This window comes from Bos indicus, chromosome 25, assembly GCF_029378745.1.
Source record: "Bos indicus isolate NIAB-ARS_2022 breed Sahiwal x Tharparkar chromosome 25, NIAB-ARS_B.indTharparkar_mat_pri_1.0, whole genome shotgun sequence".
NCBI lineage: Eukaryota > Metazoa > Chordata > Mammalia > Artiodactyla > Bovidae > Bos > Bos indicus.
Window position 1 is genome coordinate 23,259,029 of NC_091784.1, and position 15,725 is coordinate 23,274,753.

General features: G+C 37.2%; 1 protein-coding gene across 2 annotated transcripts in view; it reads left to right on the plus strand.

The window, feature by feature from the left end:
- Positions 1-1,277: 1,277 nt before the first annotated feature.
- Positions 1,278-15,725, plus strand: part of RBBP6 (RB binding protein 6, ubiquitin ligase) — a 34,498-nt gene continuing 20,050 nt past the window's right edge. For both annotated transcript variants that reach the window (XM_019987486.2, XM_019987487.2), the window contains exons 1-6: positions 1,278-1,476; positions 6,290-6,389; positions 8,708-8,744; positions 13,159-13,203; positions 15,235-15,323; positions 15,451-15,547. In XM_019987486.2, the coding sequence (XP_019843045.1) occupies positions 1,311-1,476; positions 6,290-6,389; positions 8,708-8,744; positions 13,159-13,203; positions 15,235-15,323; positions 15,451-15,547 (534 nt within the window). In that variant the 5' untranslated portion in view covers positions 1,278-1,310. The remainder of the gene's footprint in view (positions 1,477-6,289; positions 6,390-8,707; positions 8,745-13,158; positions 13,204-15,234; positions 15,324-15,450; positions 15,548-15,725) is intronic.

A 15,725-nucleotide genomic window follows, 5' to 3' on the forward strand; every position in this document is an offset into this window, starting at 1 on the left:
TCTTTGCTGTCTGTCACCCCGCCTTTTGAGGCAGATGGTTTCTTCCGTTCACCCGGCTGGTTCAGGTTCCGCGCTCGGGAGTCACAAAGCGCGGGGTCACGTGGGCGGGCCGGTGCGCTTTGTGACGCCCAAGCCTCGCCCCTCGGCCCGCCTATCGGCGCACGCCAGCCCCGCCCCTCGCGCGCCGCCCGTGCAATCCCTGCTTAAGAGACCCCGGAGTGGGGCGCTCGCCCGAAGCCAGGCCGCGTCCGCCATAGTGCCTGGCTCAGAGGTGTCGCCGGCGCCTGGTGAGGGCCCGAGAGCGGCAGAGGGGCGAAACAAAACAGGGAGCCGGCGGAGCCCTCGCCGTTGCTCGGCGGTTTCCGGGCTTAATCTCGCGGTATTGGGCCGAGAGGCGACGGAAGCGAAAGGCGAGAGAAGCTCGGAGCACTCGGCGAGAGGAAGCGTCAGGGAGCCTTCGGCAGCGTCGCGAGGGTCGGCCGAAGCCCCCCGGCCGCTGGCTGGGGCCCGGGGTGGTGAGGAAGTGCTGCGAGGCCTAGCCGAGGCCTAGTACCGGCTTTGTGTCTGAGCGGCGTTGGCGTTGGCGTTGGCGGCGGCGGCGGCGGCGGCGGGGGGGAGGTGGAGCCGGGGGCGGCCTGCGGGAAGGCCTCTCCTCCGCCGACCGCGCGTTTCGGCCTAGGCCGCGGGGCCGCCCGTGGCCCTGCGGGGAGCAGGCGAAAGGGGTCTGTTGCGTGGCGGGGGCCTGGGCCTGGGGCAGCCGACGCCGGTCGTCCGGAAGCCAGGAGGAGGCGAGAGGCCGCTCGTGGACTCCGGGCCTAGGCCCTCTCCCCTCTGCCTTCTCCCGGGGCCTGGGTCACCCCCATCCACGGAGAAAGAGACCATCCGGGAGGTGCGGCCGCGCTATGGACCCCTGACCCCACGGGGTCACTTGGACTCTTAACGTGTGGACTGACCGCTACTGACTGCACCGCTGCCCCTGTCTCCTGCCGGCCCTTAGCATGAGCGAGAGGGACCCAGCCGGGTGACATTGTGCCGGTTGGCGGATTCTCGCTTGCCCCCTTGCCCCGTCCTCGTCCGCCTCCTCCCACATGAAGCGATTCTGAATATCCGGGGGGAGGGGCGGGTTCTGAATTATTGTTTTTACGAACCCCTGCTTGTGGTTGGGGGGGTATTTAATCTGAGGCTTTTTAGGGTCCTTCGGTGTCTCTGAGTGTTTTGTGTGTGTACATATTTTGCTCCTAAGTTTATAAATATACATATATTGAGCGTGTCCACGTCTCCTCGCTGAACCTTAGGAATCCTTTGGCACCATGTCCTGTGTGCATTATAAATTTTCTTCTAAACTCAACTATGATACCGTCACCTTTGATGGGCTCCACATCTCCCTCTGCGACTTAAAGAAGCAGATTATGGGGAGAGAGAAGCTGAAAGCTGCCGACTGCGACCTGCAGATCACCAACGCACAGACGAAAGAAGGTAAGAGCCGCCCGGGCTCCGGATCCTGGCTGGTGGAAGAGAGATGCTGGTGGCGAGGTGCCTGGCAGGAGGCTAACCGCCATTATGTCTCTTGTGGGACTGTTCGTTCTAACACTTTGGGGACGACTTTCATTGATAGCCAGGGGTTGCAGCAGTCAGCCCCCCGAGTTTAACTGACTTTGATTTGTTTTCTGTATACTTGGGTCATCTGCAACCGGCCGATCCCCAACTGTCTGATGATTCCTCCCAAATGATTTTTTTTAATGATGGTTTTGATGGTAAGGGGTGGGGATGTCATCCAGGTTGTCTGAGTGCTTACCCGGGGGCATTTCCTAATCTGTTTTCCATCTGAAGGAGGAGAGGAGAGCAAGAGGAAGGCTTCTTTGTAAAGCAGCGCTGGAGAACCTTCTCTAACTTTCTAACTTAATCACCGTAGGGGGTTTGATGGCAAATTTTAAGTCCTCCTCTTCTCCCTTCCCCGATTTATTTAGTTTTAATTTTGGAGTTGCCTGTATTTGGAGAAAGATCCTCCCTTTGATGTTTTTAATCCAGCCGGTTTTTAAAGTTGGAATTGCTTTTGGAACTTGGTATGTTCTGGTGTGACCACTTTTGTCTGGTGTGTTAAGTTAAGAATTAAGTAGTTGAACTCTGCGTTCATCACATTGCTCTTAAATTTTAGCAGTTTCTTAAAGATCAAAAGTACATATTTTTTAAAATAGTGGTTGCTTGATTTTATATGATTATATTGATACTAGGATACTGAAAAATAGTCTGCTGCACTACCATATGAATATACATAAGCCACTAATTGGAATCTTTAAATTTTTCTCTTTTATTAAAGCTTTTTCTATGATACTGAGAATTTAACATAGATACGAGAATGAGAATGGCCTCTTAAGAGTTTCTATTTTCAGATTCTGGCTTTGAACTTCGGTTTCTTTTTCTCAGGACTGCAACGCTGATGTGTCGTTTTGTGTCTTTTGAGTTTTTTTTGATAAGATGAGAAGTAAAGTGAAGTTCTAGTTAGGGTAGTTTATTGATCACTAAATTTGGCTTAGTGGAACATGGGTTCTTTTAGTTGAAATTGGGGGAGGTTCCCCCACTTGTCAAGTACAAGAGCTGTTTTTTACGTTTACATCCAGACATAAATATAATTGTATTAAGGAACAGCACTCAAAAATAGTAAGAAAGAACTTGTATACTAACTTGATAACATGTGCAGGAATATTCTCCACTTCCCCCCTTTCCAGTTTTTCAGTGTATCAGACCTAAGAGACGCTTCATGTGAGGCTTTGGAAATTGTGATTGTGAGGAAAATTGCTGGTGATCATGATTAGTTGAGAAACAGCTTTTAAAAACATTATTCAAGAAAATACCTTTAAGGAAATATTTTTTAAGGCCACAAAAGCCTTCCTTAAGCATTACAGTCACACTTAACAGAACAGATGGATTTATAATAATTTTAGGACATCTGGATATGTTAATGATGCTTAATGAAGGAGAGAAAATAAACTATTAAGTGAAATTAGAGAATATTAAGACAGTTTTAATCATACACAGATTTCATATTTTGCTTAAGTATAACACAATTAACTCATTTTAGATTAAACTCCATCAATCTTTTCCATCTAATAACTGATTACAGCTTTGTTAGACTGGAATAAATTATTGTTGATTGAATTTTTGTCCATGAATTTAAGAGTTTGTGATGTGTTATGTTTTTTCTAAGCTAGGAAATTATTTAATACCTTATTTTTACAAATGCTGAAAGCAGGAAAGTGCTTTGCCCAGCCCTGTGTTTTTTGTTTATTTGTGAACTGTCATTATTGGAGAAAACTTTGCTGTAGTAAGCTTTGCTATTGGATTGGTTAAGAGAAGAGAAAGTTTGCATCTTATGCTGTCCTCAAATTAGGAGAGAAAAAGATATTTAGGCACTTAATGAATTTTATGGCAAGTAGTATCAGTGTCACAAGGCAGCTGAGTAGGAATGCCACTTGCTTTTAGCACCATCCAGTGAATTAAAGAGGACAGAATAAATATTTATAGCTTCATAGTTAGGAGATTGCCTAGGAAAGAATGGCGAACTGGATCACTTTAGTTTGTTTGAATTAATGTTTCTCTCATGTTTCTATAAAAGATTCTGGACAGTTTTGGAAGTCTGTCCATGTTTAGGACTCTTAAATCTTAGACTGAAATGCTTGAATCAGAATTTCATGTTTCAGATTTAAGAATTCTGCTTCTTTGTTTCTAGACTACAATCTTTTTGTGTTTTTCCTATATAAACTTGTTTTTCTAAGTTTTCTGCTTATTTGCAATTATCCCCCCCCCCCCCAAAAAAAAAACACACACACACACAACAAAACAGCCTTTATTCTGAACTTAGGGTAAAAAAGATTTGGAAGCTGAGGAAAAAGGATTTTCAAAAGACTATTTCTCCATTTCTTAAATTTGTCTTGTTTTTCATTTCATCCATATTCTTCATGTTTTTGGATCAAAAATGGCAGTGTCAAATAGGATCTTTTGAAGCTAACAGGTTACTTATTGAGGTATTCTAAAGGTAGGAAATCATCACTGTAATTCAGATACTTTAAAAGGTCAATTAGAGAGCATGTGGCATCAGAGCCAGACTTTAAGCTTGACAGCACTGTGTTGATGAGGTGAATAAAGTCGTCTTGGAAAGCTCCTGAACACAGTTGCTATTTGTTCCTACAGTGAACTCTTTTGACAGTTGTTACATAGTCAGCAACTTAATTGTCTGGTATTTGACATAAAGTTTTAGAGTTTTTTTTTTTTTTTTTAAAGATTCCTCATCTCCCATGCTTCTGGGTGTTTCTTTCTTAGAGCTTGCTTGAAACTTGGAACTATCCTGAACTATGCAAAAGATAATGATGGTAGTCTTACATTAGAAAATTGTATCACTCTAATTGGATACTTATGAAGATAAAGCTTACTACTTGAAATATATATACCAAAAAGAACCCTTTCCTGAACAATTTATGTGTATGTGCACTCAGTCGTGTCCAACTCTTTATGACCCTATAGACTGTAGCCCTCCACTCCTCTGTCTGTGGAATTTTCTAGGCAAGAATACCGGGTAGGTTGCCATTTCGTCCTCCAGGGGATCTCCCCAATCCAGGTATCGAACTTGTGTCTGTTACCACTGTGCCACTTGGGAAATCCAGTTTATGATAATGTGATTAGAAAGGATAGAGCCCAGTACATCTATAAAAGCTTAAAATGCTTACTACATATTTGATAAACTTAAAATAATTAGAACAGAGGTTGATAAGCTTAATAATTAGAGCACTTGGTGCTGAGTAACTTAAGTGAGTCAGGTAAACTCAGTAATTTAAAGAGTGAACCCTAATACTTGATTGTTTGATTAAGGGAGATGGTTACATTTTTACATATATCCCCCTGTAGTGGATTATTTTTGGTAATTTTGCAAATTCCTTTCATAGCAAATTTTTTTTTAAAACCATCGTTGAATTCACTGATTCATTTTTTGTTTGAATTTCGTTCTTAGAGAACTAGTCCAAGTAATAGTCCCAAGAGTAGGATAATTCTTCCTGTCTTGTCTGCTCAGAAAGTAGCATCTGTGTTCATCCAGTTGCCTAAGCCACGAACCCAGGAATTCATGACTGATTTCTCTTTCTCCTCCATCTCTGACCCCACCCACATCTGTCGGAAAGCCTTAAAACATTCTCTTGATTTCTCTGTCACTTCCAGAGCAGATCATTATTCTCTCTTAACTGAACTACGCAGCAATCTCCTCCTCAGTCACCTTGTTTCTGTTCTTGTTCCTATACAGATTCATTCTTCACTTAGATACCAGAGTTTTTGTTTTTAATATGAATCAGATTGTCATCATTTTTATTTAAAATCCTTCAATGATTTCCTGTTGTACTTAGAAACAAAATATAAATATATGTAACCTGCACCTGTGTTTCTGGTCTTTCTGTCCTTTTCATCAGCTCTTCTGGCCTTTCTGTGTCATTTTTTTCCACATGCTTCTCTGTCTGAAACATTCTTTGCCAGTGTTTTTGCATATCTTGTCTTCTCAGTCTTCTCTAAGTCTCAGATGTCAGTTCCCCAGAGGGGCTTTCCTTGAATCAACATTCTATCCAGAGTTGCATCCCACTTAGAATTCTTTATTACAAAGCCCTTTTTTCTTTGACTACAAAGTATTCAAAATGTGTCATACTTTTTAGTCTGTCTTCCCCAGTAATACTCTTGTACAGCCCAGGAAAAGAGAAAGTGAAGTCGCTCAGTTGTGTCTGACTCTTTGCGACCCCATGGACTGTAGTCTACCAGGCTCCTCTGTCTATGGGGTTTTCCAGGCAAGAACACTGGAGTGGGTTGCCATTTCCTTCTCCAGATCATCTTCCCAACCCAGGGATTGAACCCAGGTCTCCCGCATTATAGGCAGACGCTTTACCGTCTGAGCCACCAGGAGAGAGAAAATATTTTCATTCTAAATGACAACTTTTTCCTCATATAGTTCAGATGTTCAGCATTACTGGCTAAATAGAGAATGACTTAGTCTTCCTGAGACTTGGGGTTCCACTTCCATCTCTGGTAGAGGTGCCAGAGGCAAGAACCTGTTGACATATTTGGTGTTAACTCCTTATGGCTTTGGATATTTGTTCTGACAATAATCTCGATGCAAGGAACATGTGGTTATTAATGCTCTTTTATATTTAAGATGATTTCCCATAACATCTATGTCTGGTTGAAGTTTTCTAATTCTTGAGGACTATAACTTACCCAAATCTCTAAATAGAAATTCAACTCTTTATCCTTTTATTTACAGAATATACTGATGATAATGCTCTAATTCCTAAAAATTCATCTGTAATTGTTAGAAGAATTCCTATTGGAGGTGTTAAATCTACAAGCAAGACATATGTTATGTAAGTATTTATTAAATTCCACATTTGCAAGTTCTCAAAATACTTTTTACTTTGTGAGAAGGAAAAGGTATACTTTAGAACTGAACTCATTACTTTGTGCTAATGAGTATGTCGTCTTAATCCTTAAAATTACGAGAATGTTTGTTTTCCTGGTTTCTTTCCCTAGTTAAACTGTAGTCAGAAGTAAGAGTGAGTAGGCTTTTTGATCTATATAGGTAATACTAACAAAAAGCAAATGATCTTCAAATAAGTAAATCTTTCCCCTTCGTTGGTTTTTATTACCTGGGCACTTTTCCCCCCTACCATTTTTTCACTACAAGAATGTAAGTGTCTTGAAATCTGTCCTAAATATTTTGTCAGCGTCAGGAGTATTCAGTAATGCTAGTATTTGCTTCTCATTAATAAGGGACTTTGTTGGAAAGCGATGTTTATAGGATTCATGAGCACAGACACTGGAATCAGGCTTAGATTTGACTCCCATTTATTGCTTCACACCAGTTGTGTGAAATTGTATTTGGGTAAATTACCTAAAGTCTGTACCTCAGATTCCTCAAAATAAAATATATGTAACTCCAAGGAATTGGAGGAATTCAGTAGTGCCTGGCACATGGCAAATGCCCTTTATTGGAGTAGGAATTATAGTGGTAATACTTAGGAATGGTCTAGAGCTTAAGGAGTTCACTAAAAGGGCAGGATTATAACTTTATATCTAACTTTCTCTGCTTTCTTGCCATTTTAATGCTGATAACAGTTACTGGGTTGGCCAAAAAGTTTCTTCAGGTTTTTCCAAACAATGGAATGAAAAAACCAAAACGAACTTTTTGACCAACTCAGTATGATCTGTGAAGAGGATAGCAACTTGGGCTATTTAAAAAATACTCAGAGGTAAGATAGACTTACTTGAAATTCTGGCAAATTCTGCTTTTGGTCAATGAAACATTCTGGAATTTGCCAGTCCTAGGAAATGGAATGTGTTCTTGGAATTGAGGTAAAATAAAGTCATTTCCTGGAGCTTTGCTTCATGTGGGCAAGTTTTCTTTCTAAGACTGTTCTCATTTAGTTTAAAGTTCTATTCCATATTTTAACATTTGGAGGTTCTTAAATCTTTTGTATAGTAACTTTAAAAGCTGAAGACTTTTTTTTTCCTTCTGTAAATACCAAGTGAGCTATGTACCTTTAACTTTATATAATTTTGAGACATTATAAGGGAAGAATTATTTCCTAGAATTTAGTGTGAAGTTATACCTTAATTTACTAAGTGCTTTGTAAAAATAGCAAACATTCAGTTTCAGGAGATTGTTTTGATATTCAGAAACTTTAGGGAGAGAATTGTTTAAAGTACATGGGAAAATAGTTGCCTCTTACAGAATTGCATGTGTAATTCACTATGTATTTGGTTTCTTTTATAATATACTTACCTCATGAAGTGTTTTTGAGTTTGTTGAGCAAATACTAGTAAATGAAACTTTCATTTTTATCTCAGGATGTCCCAGTCATGTACAAACCAGAAATTCCTTTCATATCCTATCTAACATTTTTCTGTCAGGATAGCATAAACTTAAAACTAAAACTAAGCCTTTACAGGCTATATTTTAGCAACTTGACCCTCATACCCTTTCCTGTGTGGACTTTTAAAGGAATTTCTTCTTGAGCTTACTTGTGTATATATTTTTAAAAATCAGTTCAATTCTCCATAACCAACTTATTAAACTTATTCTTTTAACGAAAATACACTGTCAAACTGTTGATTTTTCTGGAAGATAGCGTTCCTATTTTATCTTGGTCACTGTGTTGAGACTTTTAAAAAGATGAAACTGCCAACCTGTCTTTTCTGGATTTGAAATTTAGTTTTTGGAGCATAACAGTTTCTCAGGGCTCCAAATTATAAAATATTTACAGCAGCAGTCTTGCTGTAAGGTAATTCAGGGTATGAAAATTCTCATCTGTACCTATTAAAAAGTGAGGATTAATATACTTGTTCAGCCTATTAAGAAATAGCCACAAAGTTTCTTGAATAACAAAATCCTCATACTGCCTTTCAGAAAACATTTATTTTAGGTAGAAAGATACACATCTATTCTATAATTACCAAGTATGGATTTTTTTTTAAACCAAAAATGCATCTTAAACTGTTCAAAGGTAGTAAAAATTAAATAAGGTAGTATATTTATTACTTCTGAAATTGGTTGTTTTTAAATCTTTGTGCCAAGGAAAAGTTGTGTTCCTAAAAAATTTATGATTGGAGAGATGTTTTTAGCACAAAAATTGATTAATAGCTACTCAGAGAGTTAATGCTGTTTTTCTTTTTGTCTTTTTAGAAGTCGAACTGAACCAGTGATGGGAACTTCAAAAGCAGTATGTAAAAACACAATCTCACACTTTTTCTACACGTTGCTTTTTCCTTTATAATGTAGCAGTGAAGTAAATCATTTTTAGAACGTAATATCCAGTTGATCATAGTACCTATTGTAAATAAAATGTATTTTGATGACAGCTCAGTTGAATATGGATATATGTGGCATAATTTACACACTTTATTTTGTAGAAATGGGTAATTTGTGCCCAAAAACCACTGTTTCATATTAAATATGGTAGCATTCTCCCTGTATGACACTGTGTTGTACAGTTAATGTATGATCCTTTTTAGATCGTATAGGTTTTACACTGATGAACATGGTAACATGTTCTGCATCTGTCTGTCTATAGTTAGTATTTTGTATGTATGTACAGGCTGTTGTGTGCTTTTTGTTTCCTGCAATAAAAAAAATGTTTGGAATGTATATTTTGCCATTTTCACGTTGTATCACTTAGTTTTTTTTTGGTTTTTGGGTTTTTTTTTTTCTTTTTTTCTGCCTGATTGATGGCTTTGAAAAATGCATTAGCAACATCCAAAGCTTATATTTAAAGTTTGATGCTTTCTCCAAGTTCAGACACGTCATAGAGCTTTCCAGAGACCATTGACGCAGCTTTTATTATTTAGTTTTGCTTTATTTGGCAGTTTTGAGCTCCTATTCTTTGTTTACATCTGTACTGTAAAGTGAAACCTGGAATTGGGCCCCCTACAAGTATACAATGTTTCGTCGATGATTTTGATGATTTTATACAATTGAGTACTCAAGTTTTAATAGAGATCTTTTACTTCTAGTCTGCTCAGTTGTCCGAATTAAAATAATTCCCTCTTTCTCATAAGGTATTAAAATGCTGCATTAATTGTAAGCTAACTGAAAGCTGTAGCTTATCAAAGGTAACTCCTCTTAACCAGGTTAACATCTTAGTAACCTTAAGTATGACACCATTTTGACTTTGAGCTTTTAAGTAAAAGGTAGCAGCATTCCTGAGTTACAGGGTGAAACACCCGGTTCAGAACAGAGATCTGTAGTAATTGAGTTCTGTAAAACTTGATGGTTCTCTAAACGTTTGAGTGCTCAGGCTTGATTTGTACACAATACAAGATGTCTGAAATCCTCACTTAGAATTTAAGGGTATTGCTTGCTCTTTCAACTTTATCCTTTTAAAATACTAGTGATCTTTTAATTGTGTATCAGGTATTTTCACTAACCTTGGATCATTGAATCTTAAACACGATAACATAGAATATCTGAACTTTGGACTTGTTTTCTAAAGTATATGGCCTTTAGTTCTCATGGAACTAAATATAGTGATTCAAAAATCAAAACTTAGTGTTTTGGGAGTTTTTTTCCCTCTTTGGGGTATATGGTTTTTTGGGGGTTTGGGGTTTTTTTTTTTTTTTAAAGCATAATGCTGTAAAAACTGTCCACAAGTTTCTGTTTTGCTGGTGATTGGTTTAAAACTGATTTTTATGTATCCAAATGCTAGCACAAATTAGATTGACTATACTGGTGACTGTAGTAGTTAATGTAACACATTTTGTATAAAGTACATTTTATACAGTATTTAAACTAATTCAGATGAAGTTTTATTTCTTGAAAACAATTATTTCCTTTTTGTTTATTAGCATGTGTATAAGCACAGATCACATGTTCATAAATAAAGTTAACATTCTTTTAGCCTTGTGTGTTCCCTGGCATGTCTGTATTACACTTATAAGAAGCAGTTTATTTTATGCTTATTTAGGTTTCTCTTTTCTTTCTTCTTTTTTTAAAAAAAAATAACTAAAAGTGGCTTTAATTTTTAGGTAGAATTATTTGAAGTGGAGAAATTAGATAACATAATATCCCCATTATTTGCTTGGGGTACATTTGCTGACATTTAAAATACGAGAAAATATATTCATAAAGCATCATTAGTGCCCATCTTAGGAGACTTAGGTGTCCTATGCACATTCACAATTAAGACAAAATCACTAAAGCCAGATTTTTTAATTCTGATTAGTAAAAGTAAATGTATGTACATTTTTGGTAACTTAAGCCAGCTCTAATCAAGGATGGCTGTTTCTATATTGCACAGCTTTGCTGTTTGTAGTTACCCTTCCGTGTTCCAAAGCTGTGGGCCTTCTGCTAACATCAGAATTACATTTTGTAAGATCCTTTAATATCAGGCAAGTATAGTTGACATAAAAGATTTCAGATTCTTGCTCCCAGAAGCAAGACCACAAATTAGATGTGAGAGAGGTAGGTTGATTTTAATCATGTCCACAGTGTGCATATTAATCAGTGTTTCTAGAGACTACTTTTTTAAAGTAGGGTTTTTTTAATTGATGTTTAATACATATAAATTCGTACTCATTTTTAAATCATTTCTTGTCAGCATTTTCACTTATTTCTTAATATCTTGCTATATGTAGAAAACAATTGGATGCCTTCCTAAATTTGTGGTAAATTATACCTCCTTGTATTTTTATAGGGTATTAATGTGCTATATATAGGGGCTTCCCTTATAGCTCAGTTGGTAAAGAATCCACAGATTATTTGATGGGAAAAAAGTGATTTAGATGCTGTTGAATATCTAAAAGCACTCATAACTAAATATATGCTCCTAATAACAAGTTGGCCCAAAGGAAGAATAGGAAAGCCTGGCATAATAACAAAAAGACAGCTGTATTTGAGGAGAAGAAGAACAACAAAAAAGTTAGGTTTTTTTGGTTTCAGCAGTAAAAAAGTGTAATATAACTGCTGCTTTCTTTCTAAGGAAGTGATCAGCATGCATATTCTGTATAGTAAAAGGCTATTTTAAAAGGCTATTTGTTTCTTTGATTAGAAACATAGTATAGATGATGGTTGACAGCAGTTTGTTCAGTCCTTATTTCTTAAAATTCAGGTAATTCCTGGTTGATATAAAATGTTATGCTCTTCAAAATAGATTGAATAGGTCAGAATTTTTCTGGGTAAAAATAGGCTGTGTTCTTTCAATTTTTCTTTCCTAAATTTACCTCTTGAGATATTCATTCTTTAAGGAAAGAACACTTCAACCCACTGATAGATTATATGGCTAGGAATGTATATGGGGTTAGTGCATTTATGGACTCTACAGTCCCTCAATGTGGAGCTGAGAACCTTTTGTTTAGATAAACATCCCAACAGTAATATCCATCAAACTAGCTTTTAAAACTTTTAAGACATGTATAAGATGTATTTTAAATTTAGCCGACATTAGTTTTATTTCCATTTATTGCATTCCTGCTGTGGTGGCATTAAGCTAAGAACTACATATTGAAACTGGTTACATTTCTATTTGGGGCTCCAAGTCATGCTGCTTTTTTTTTTTTTTCTTTTTCAAATACTCTCAGTTCTTTGGAATCCTTGAAAAATGCATGATGAAGACTCACTTTTTTTTTCCTTTGATCCAGACATCTCTTTACATTCTCTCCATTTTAAAGAAGAGTTCTGACCAGTAATGCATGAGAAATTTGTAACATGTTGAATAAGCAACCCACTTACTATATAGGAAGCTGATAATGTTTTCATTTTGGTACACTTGTAGGGAAATCATGTCTTTAGAGTTACACGCTAAAGATTGTGTGTGTGTATACATTTACACACCCATGCATAAACACTTTTTAAAAACTGATATTAATATAGTTCAGGGAAACAAATAATGAAGCACTTTTAAATACATTTGAACATACGTGTTTTAAAGCCCTCATATCCATGTTTAATACTTGCTCCCTTTGATTAAAGTAACTATTTCCCCCACATATTGAAGTCCATCCTATAACTGCTCTGTTTGCCCTGCCTCGGGATGCCTTTTGTTTCCCTTTATTTGGCTTAAAATTTTTGCCCTGATAAAGCTGTGGTTTCTTTGGCGAGATTAGCTACTGATGCTTTGCATGGGAGAATAAACTTATTCAGACCGAGCAGTACGTACTCAAAAGAGGGGAAAGTAGCAATTATTTGGGAGCTGTTTTATTAAAGCAATTATCTGAGCCTTTAAAGAGCTGCTTGTTTTTACAGGGTTGTATACTGGCATTATAGGAAAGTTAGAAAGATTTCTTATTCTCTCTTCTAGTGTACATTGTCTTGAGCATCATTAGTTTTAGAAATCACTGATAAACCTGGGACTCTTAGTATTTAATCACCACACTGAGCAGCTTTCCTATCCTTTTCTTTACTGTTTTCTCATTGTAATAGCATCCCCTTCAACCATTAACCTTTATTTATTGTATGTGAGATGTGTGGAAAAGGATAAGTTGGGTGAGCTACATTTCAGCTTAAAACAAGATAACATTCTTTGGAAAACTTCTAATAAAAATACCCAATATTTGAACATTAAGTGGCAGTAGGGAGTAAATGATCACTTTCAGATGTTTTCAGTGTGGAACTTGAATGTGTGTTTAATTTTTTATGAACAGATTGATGACTCTTCTGCGTCTATTTCTCTGGCCCAGCTTACAAAGGTATATATATATTCTTGAAAATATAAATCTTTTTCTAACATCGTAATTTTTTTTAATGTGGAGCAGTTGTTTTAAGAGGGGTTGGGGGAGGAAATACTTTGCAGAAACATTTGTACAAATTATTACTATCCTGTAAAGAGTAGCTGCTGTTTTGAGAAGATAGGGGGAGTATTTTGCTTCACCATAATGTTGGAGTTTCATCTTCAAGACAGAAGAAACAAATGAAGCTACACTTACTTGCCTTTTTTCTCATACATTTTGTTTATTTATACATTGGAAACTAACAGATTTCTGGAGGAATTCCCTGATTTTGGCTGTAATTTATGTGGACTTTATGCAGCCAAAATAGAAGCTTTCCTTTACATGGACAATTGCGTGGTTATTTCTTGAATATTTGAATTGATCCCTTGAAAGTTAACGTTTTAAATGTGATACAGTTGTTTCTCTATGCTATAGACTTGTAGTCTGTCTGCATTAGAAAAAGTTTTAAACAACCTAATTTGTTTGAACACAGACTACATGAATTGTGTAAATGTATAAAGTTGTTCGCAGGAATATACCAATGTGTATGTTTGGCAGAGGGGCAAATTGTTACCTCCTGAAATCATTGTATATGCCATGTTTTGCGATAAGATTGCTTGCAGTTTTCTGCTCAACAGTGTGTACCTTTTGTTTGGGAAAGCACTAGTGATGGATTAATTTTTAAAACAATAGACTTAGTTTGCAAATTATGCCTTTAGGGGAAAAAAGGCAAATGATAGAGAACAGGTAGTGTTTTGAGGGCCAAGAAGGAAGTTTTCCAAAAATCCTTTTTTCCCCTGCTATCAGAAATATAAAATTATATTTAGCAACCAAAGTGAATTAGTAGACAAGTTTTCCATTAGTGCTGTCCCTATCTTGTCCTTGGCTTTGTTGTAGGTTTTGTCCTTATCCCCTAGAATGTATCCCCAAAATGTCCTAGTAACAAATACAGCTTTTTAAACTCCTGTTGTGGGAAAAGTATAAAGTTGATAATTCTAAAACCAACCTCAATAATTTTTTAATGCAAAGTGGTTTAGCATAGAGTTAACATCTTTAGCAACTTATAGTTCACTGTTTAAAGTCTTCTGTACTGTAAGGACCATATTTGAGTTCTGGTCTATTCCTCCATTGTTTCTTTGTGGGAAGCAGTTGGGGAGTTTTGGAGGTTTGGGGGACTTTTTTTTTTTTAACTATTTGTAAGTTAATGTTTGGGTTCAAACAAATTAGTTGTTCAACATCTGTAATCCAGTTTTTTGTAAATGTTGCTGTTGTTCTAAGCTCTGTTAATGTTAAGCATTCTTTGTATATAAAATTACAATAAAGTGTTAAAACTGGTTGCTTGTTTTGTGGATGAATGTAAAGCTAAAACCTAATGAATGGCTGATAATGAGTGCTAGATGCTTGAAGATTCAAGTTATTAGGACTCACTCCCTTAGACCCTGCTTATTATCTAGACTACTGTATGTAATACCTCAGAGATGAAGTTCATAAATCTTTGGAGAGTTGGATTTATAATTTGAATGCTCAATGCATGTGCTTTGCACTTAATTTTAAATTTGGCACCACTACTTAAAGAGCCTTCTGATTTCTAGTATCTGCTGCATAATATGTTCAGTGTCCTGTCCCCAACCCTACCTCTAAGTCGTGTGCTTGACACTTGATGCTTAATGCTATGACACTTGAATTATTTTTAATATTTAAAAATGTCAAGTGTTTCTCTAACTTAATCTCAGTTTTTAACTTAGAAGAGTAGTATGTAAATCTTAATGTAAGGTACAAACAGGGTCTAAGGTTTGAGTGCCCCCAGAAGGACTTTCTTCAACCCATAGACACCCAAACATCATGTAATGACCTAAGGCACTCCCCATGCCTCTTCTAGGTTATACTTGTTAATAACTGTTTTTATGCAAGATTAGATATTGCTCTTTACAGGATGAGTGGTGTTGTCTTTGGCTGTGTGGTCTTAAATGTGTTTCTAATGTGTGTGTCAAATAATTACCTGTTAAACAGACTGCCAATCTGGCTGAAGCCAATGCTTCTGAAGAAGATAAAATTAAAGCAATGATGTCGCAATCTGGCCATGAATACGACCCGATCAAGTAAGTTTATAAGTACTTTATTCTAGTACGTACTTTGGGGTGGTACTTAACAGCCCCCCATGTCAAGAGCTTTTTTTTTTTTTAAAAAGTCTTTGTGTTCATGTAATCTTTTTTTTTCCCCTTTCAGTTACATGAAGAAACCTTTAGGTCCACCACCTCCATCTTATACTTGTTTCCGTTGTGGTAAACCTGGCCATTATATTAAGAATTGCCCAACAAATGGGGTAAGTTCAAACTAAAATTTTTCCTTAGCCATATTACTTCTCTTGGTAAATATTGGCTTCTACGTTATAGTGGCAAATGAGCACAGCTTCTGGAGCCAAACTACCGGTGTCAAATCTTGACACTGCCACTGAGTGAGCAAGTTACGTGAATGTCTCCAAGCCTGTTGTTTCTTCTCTG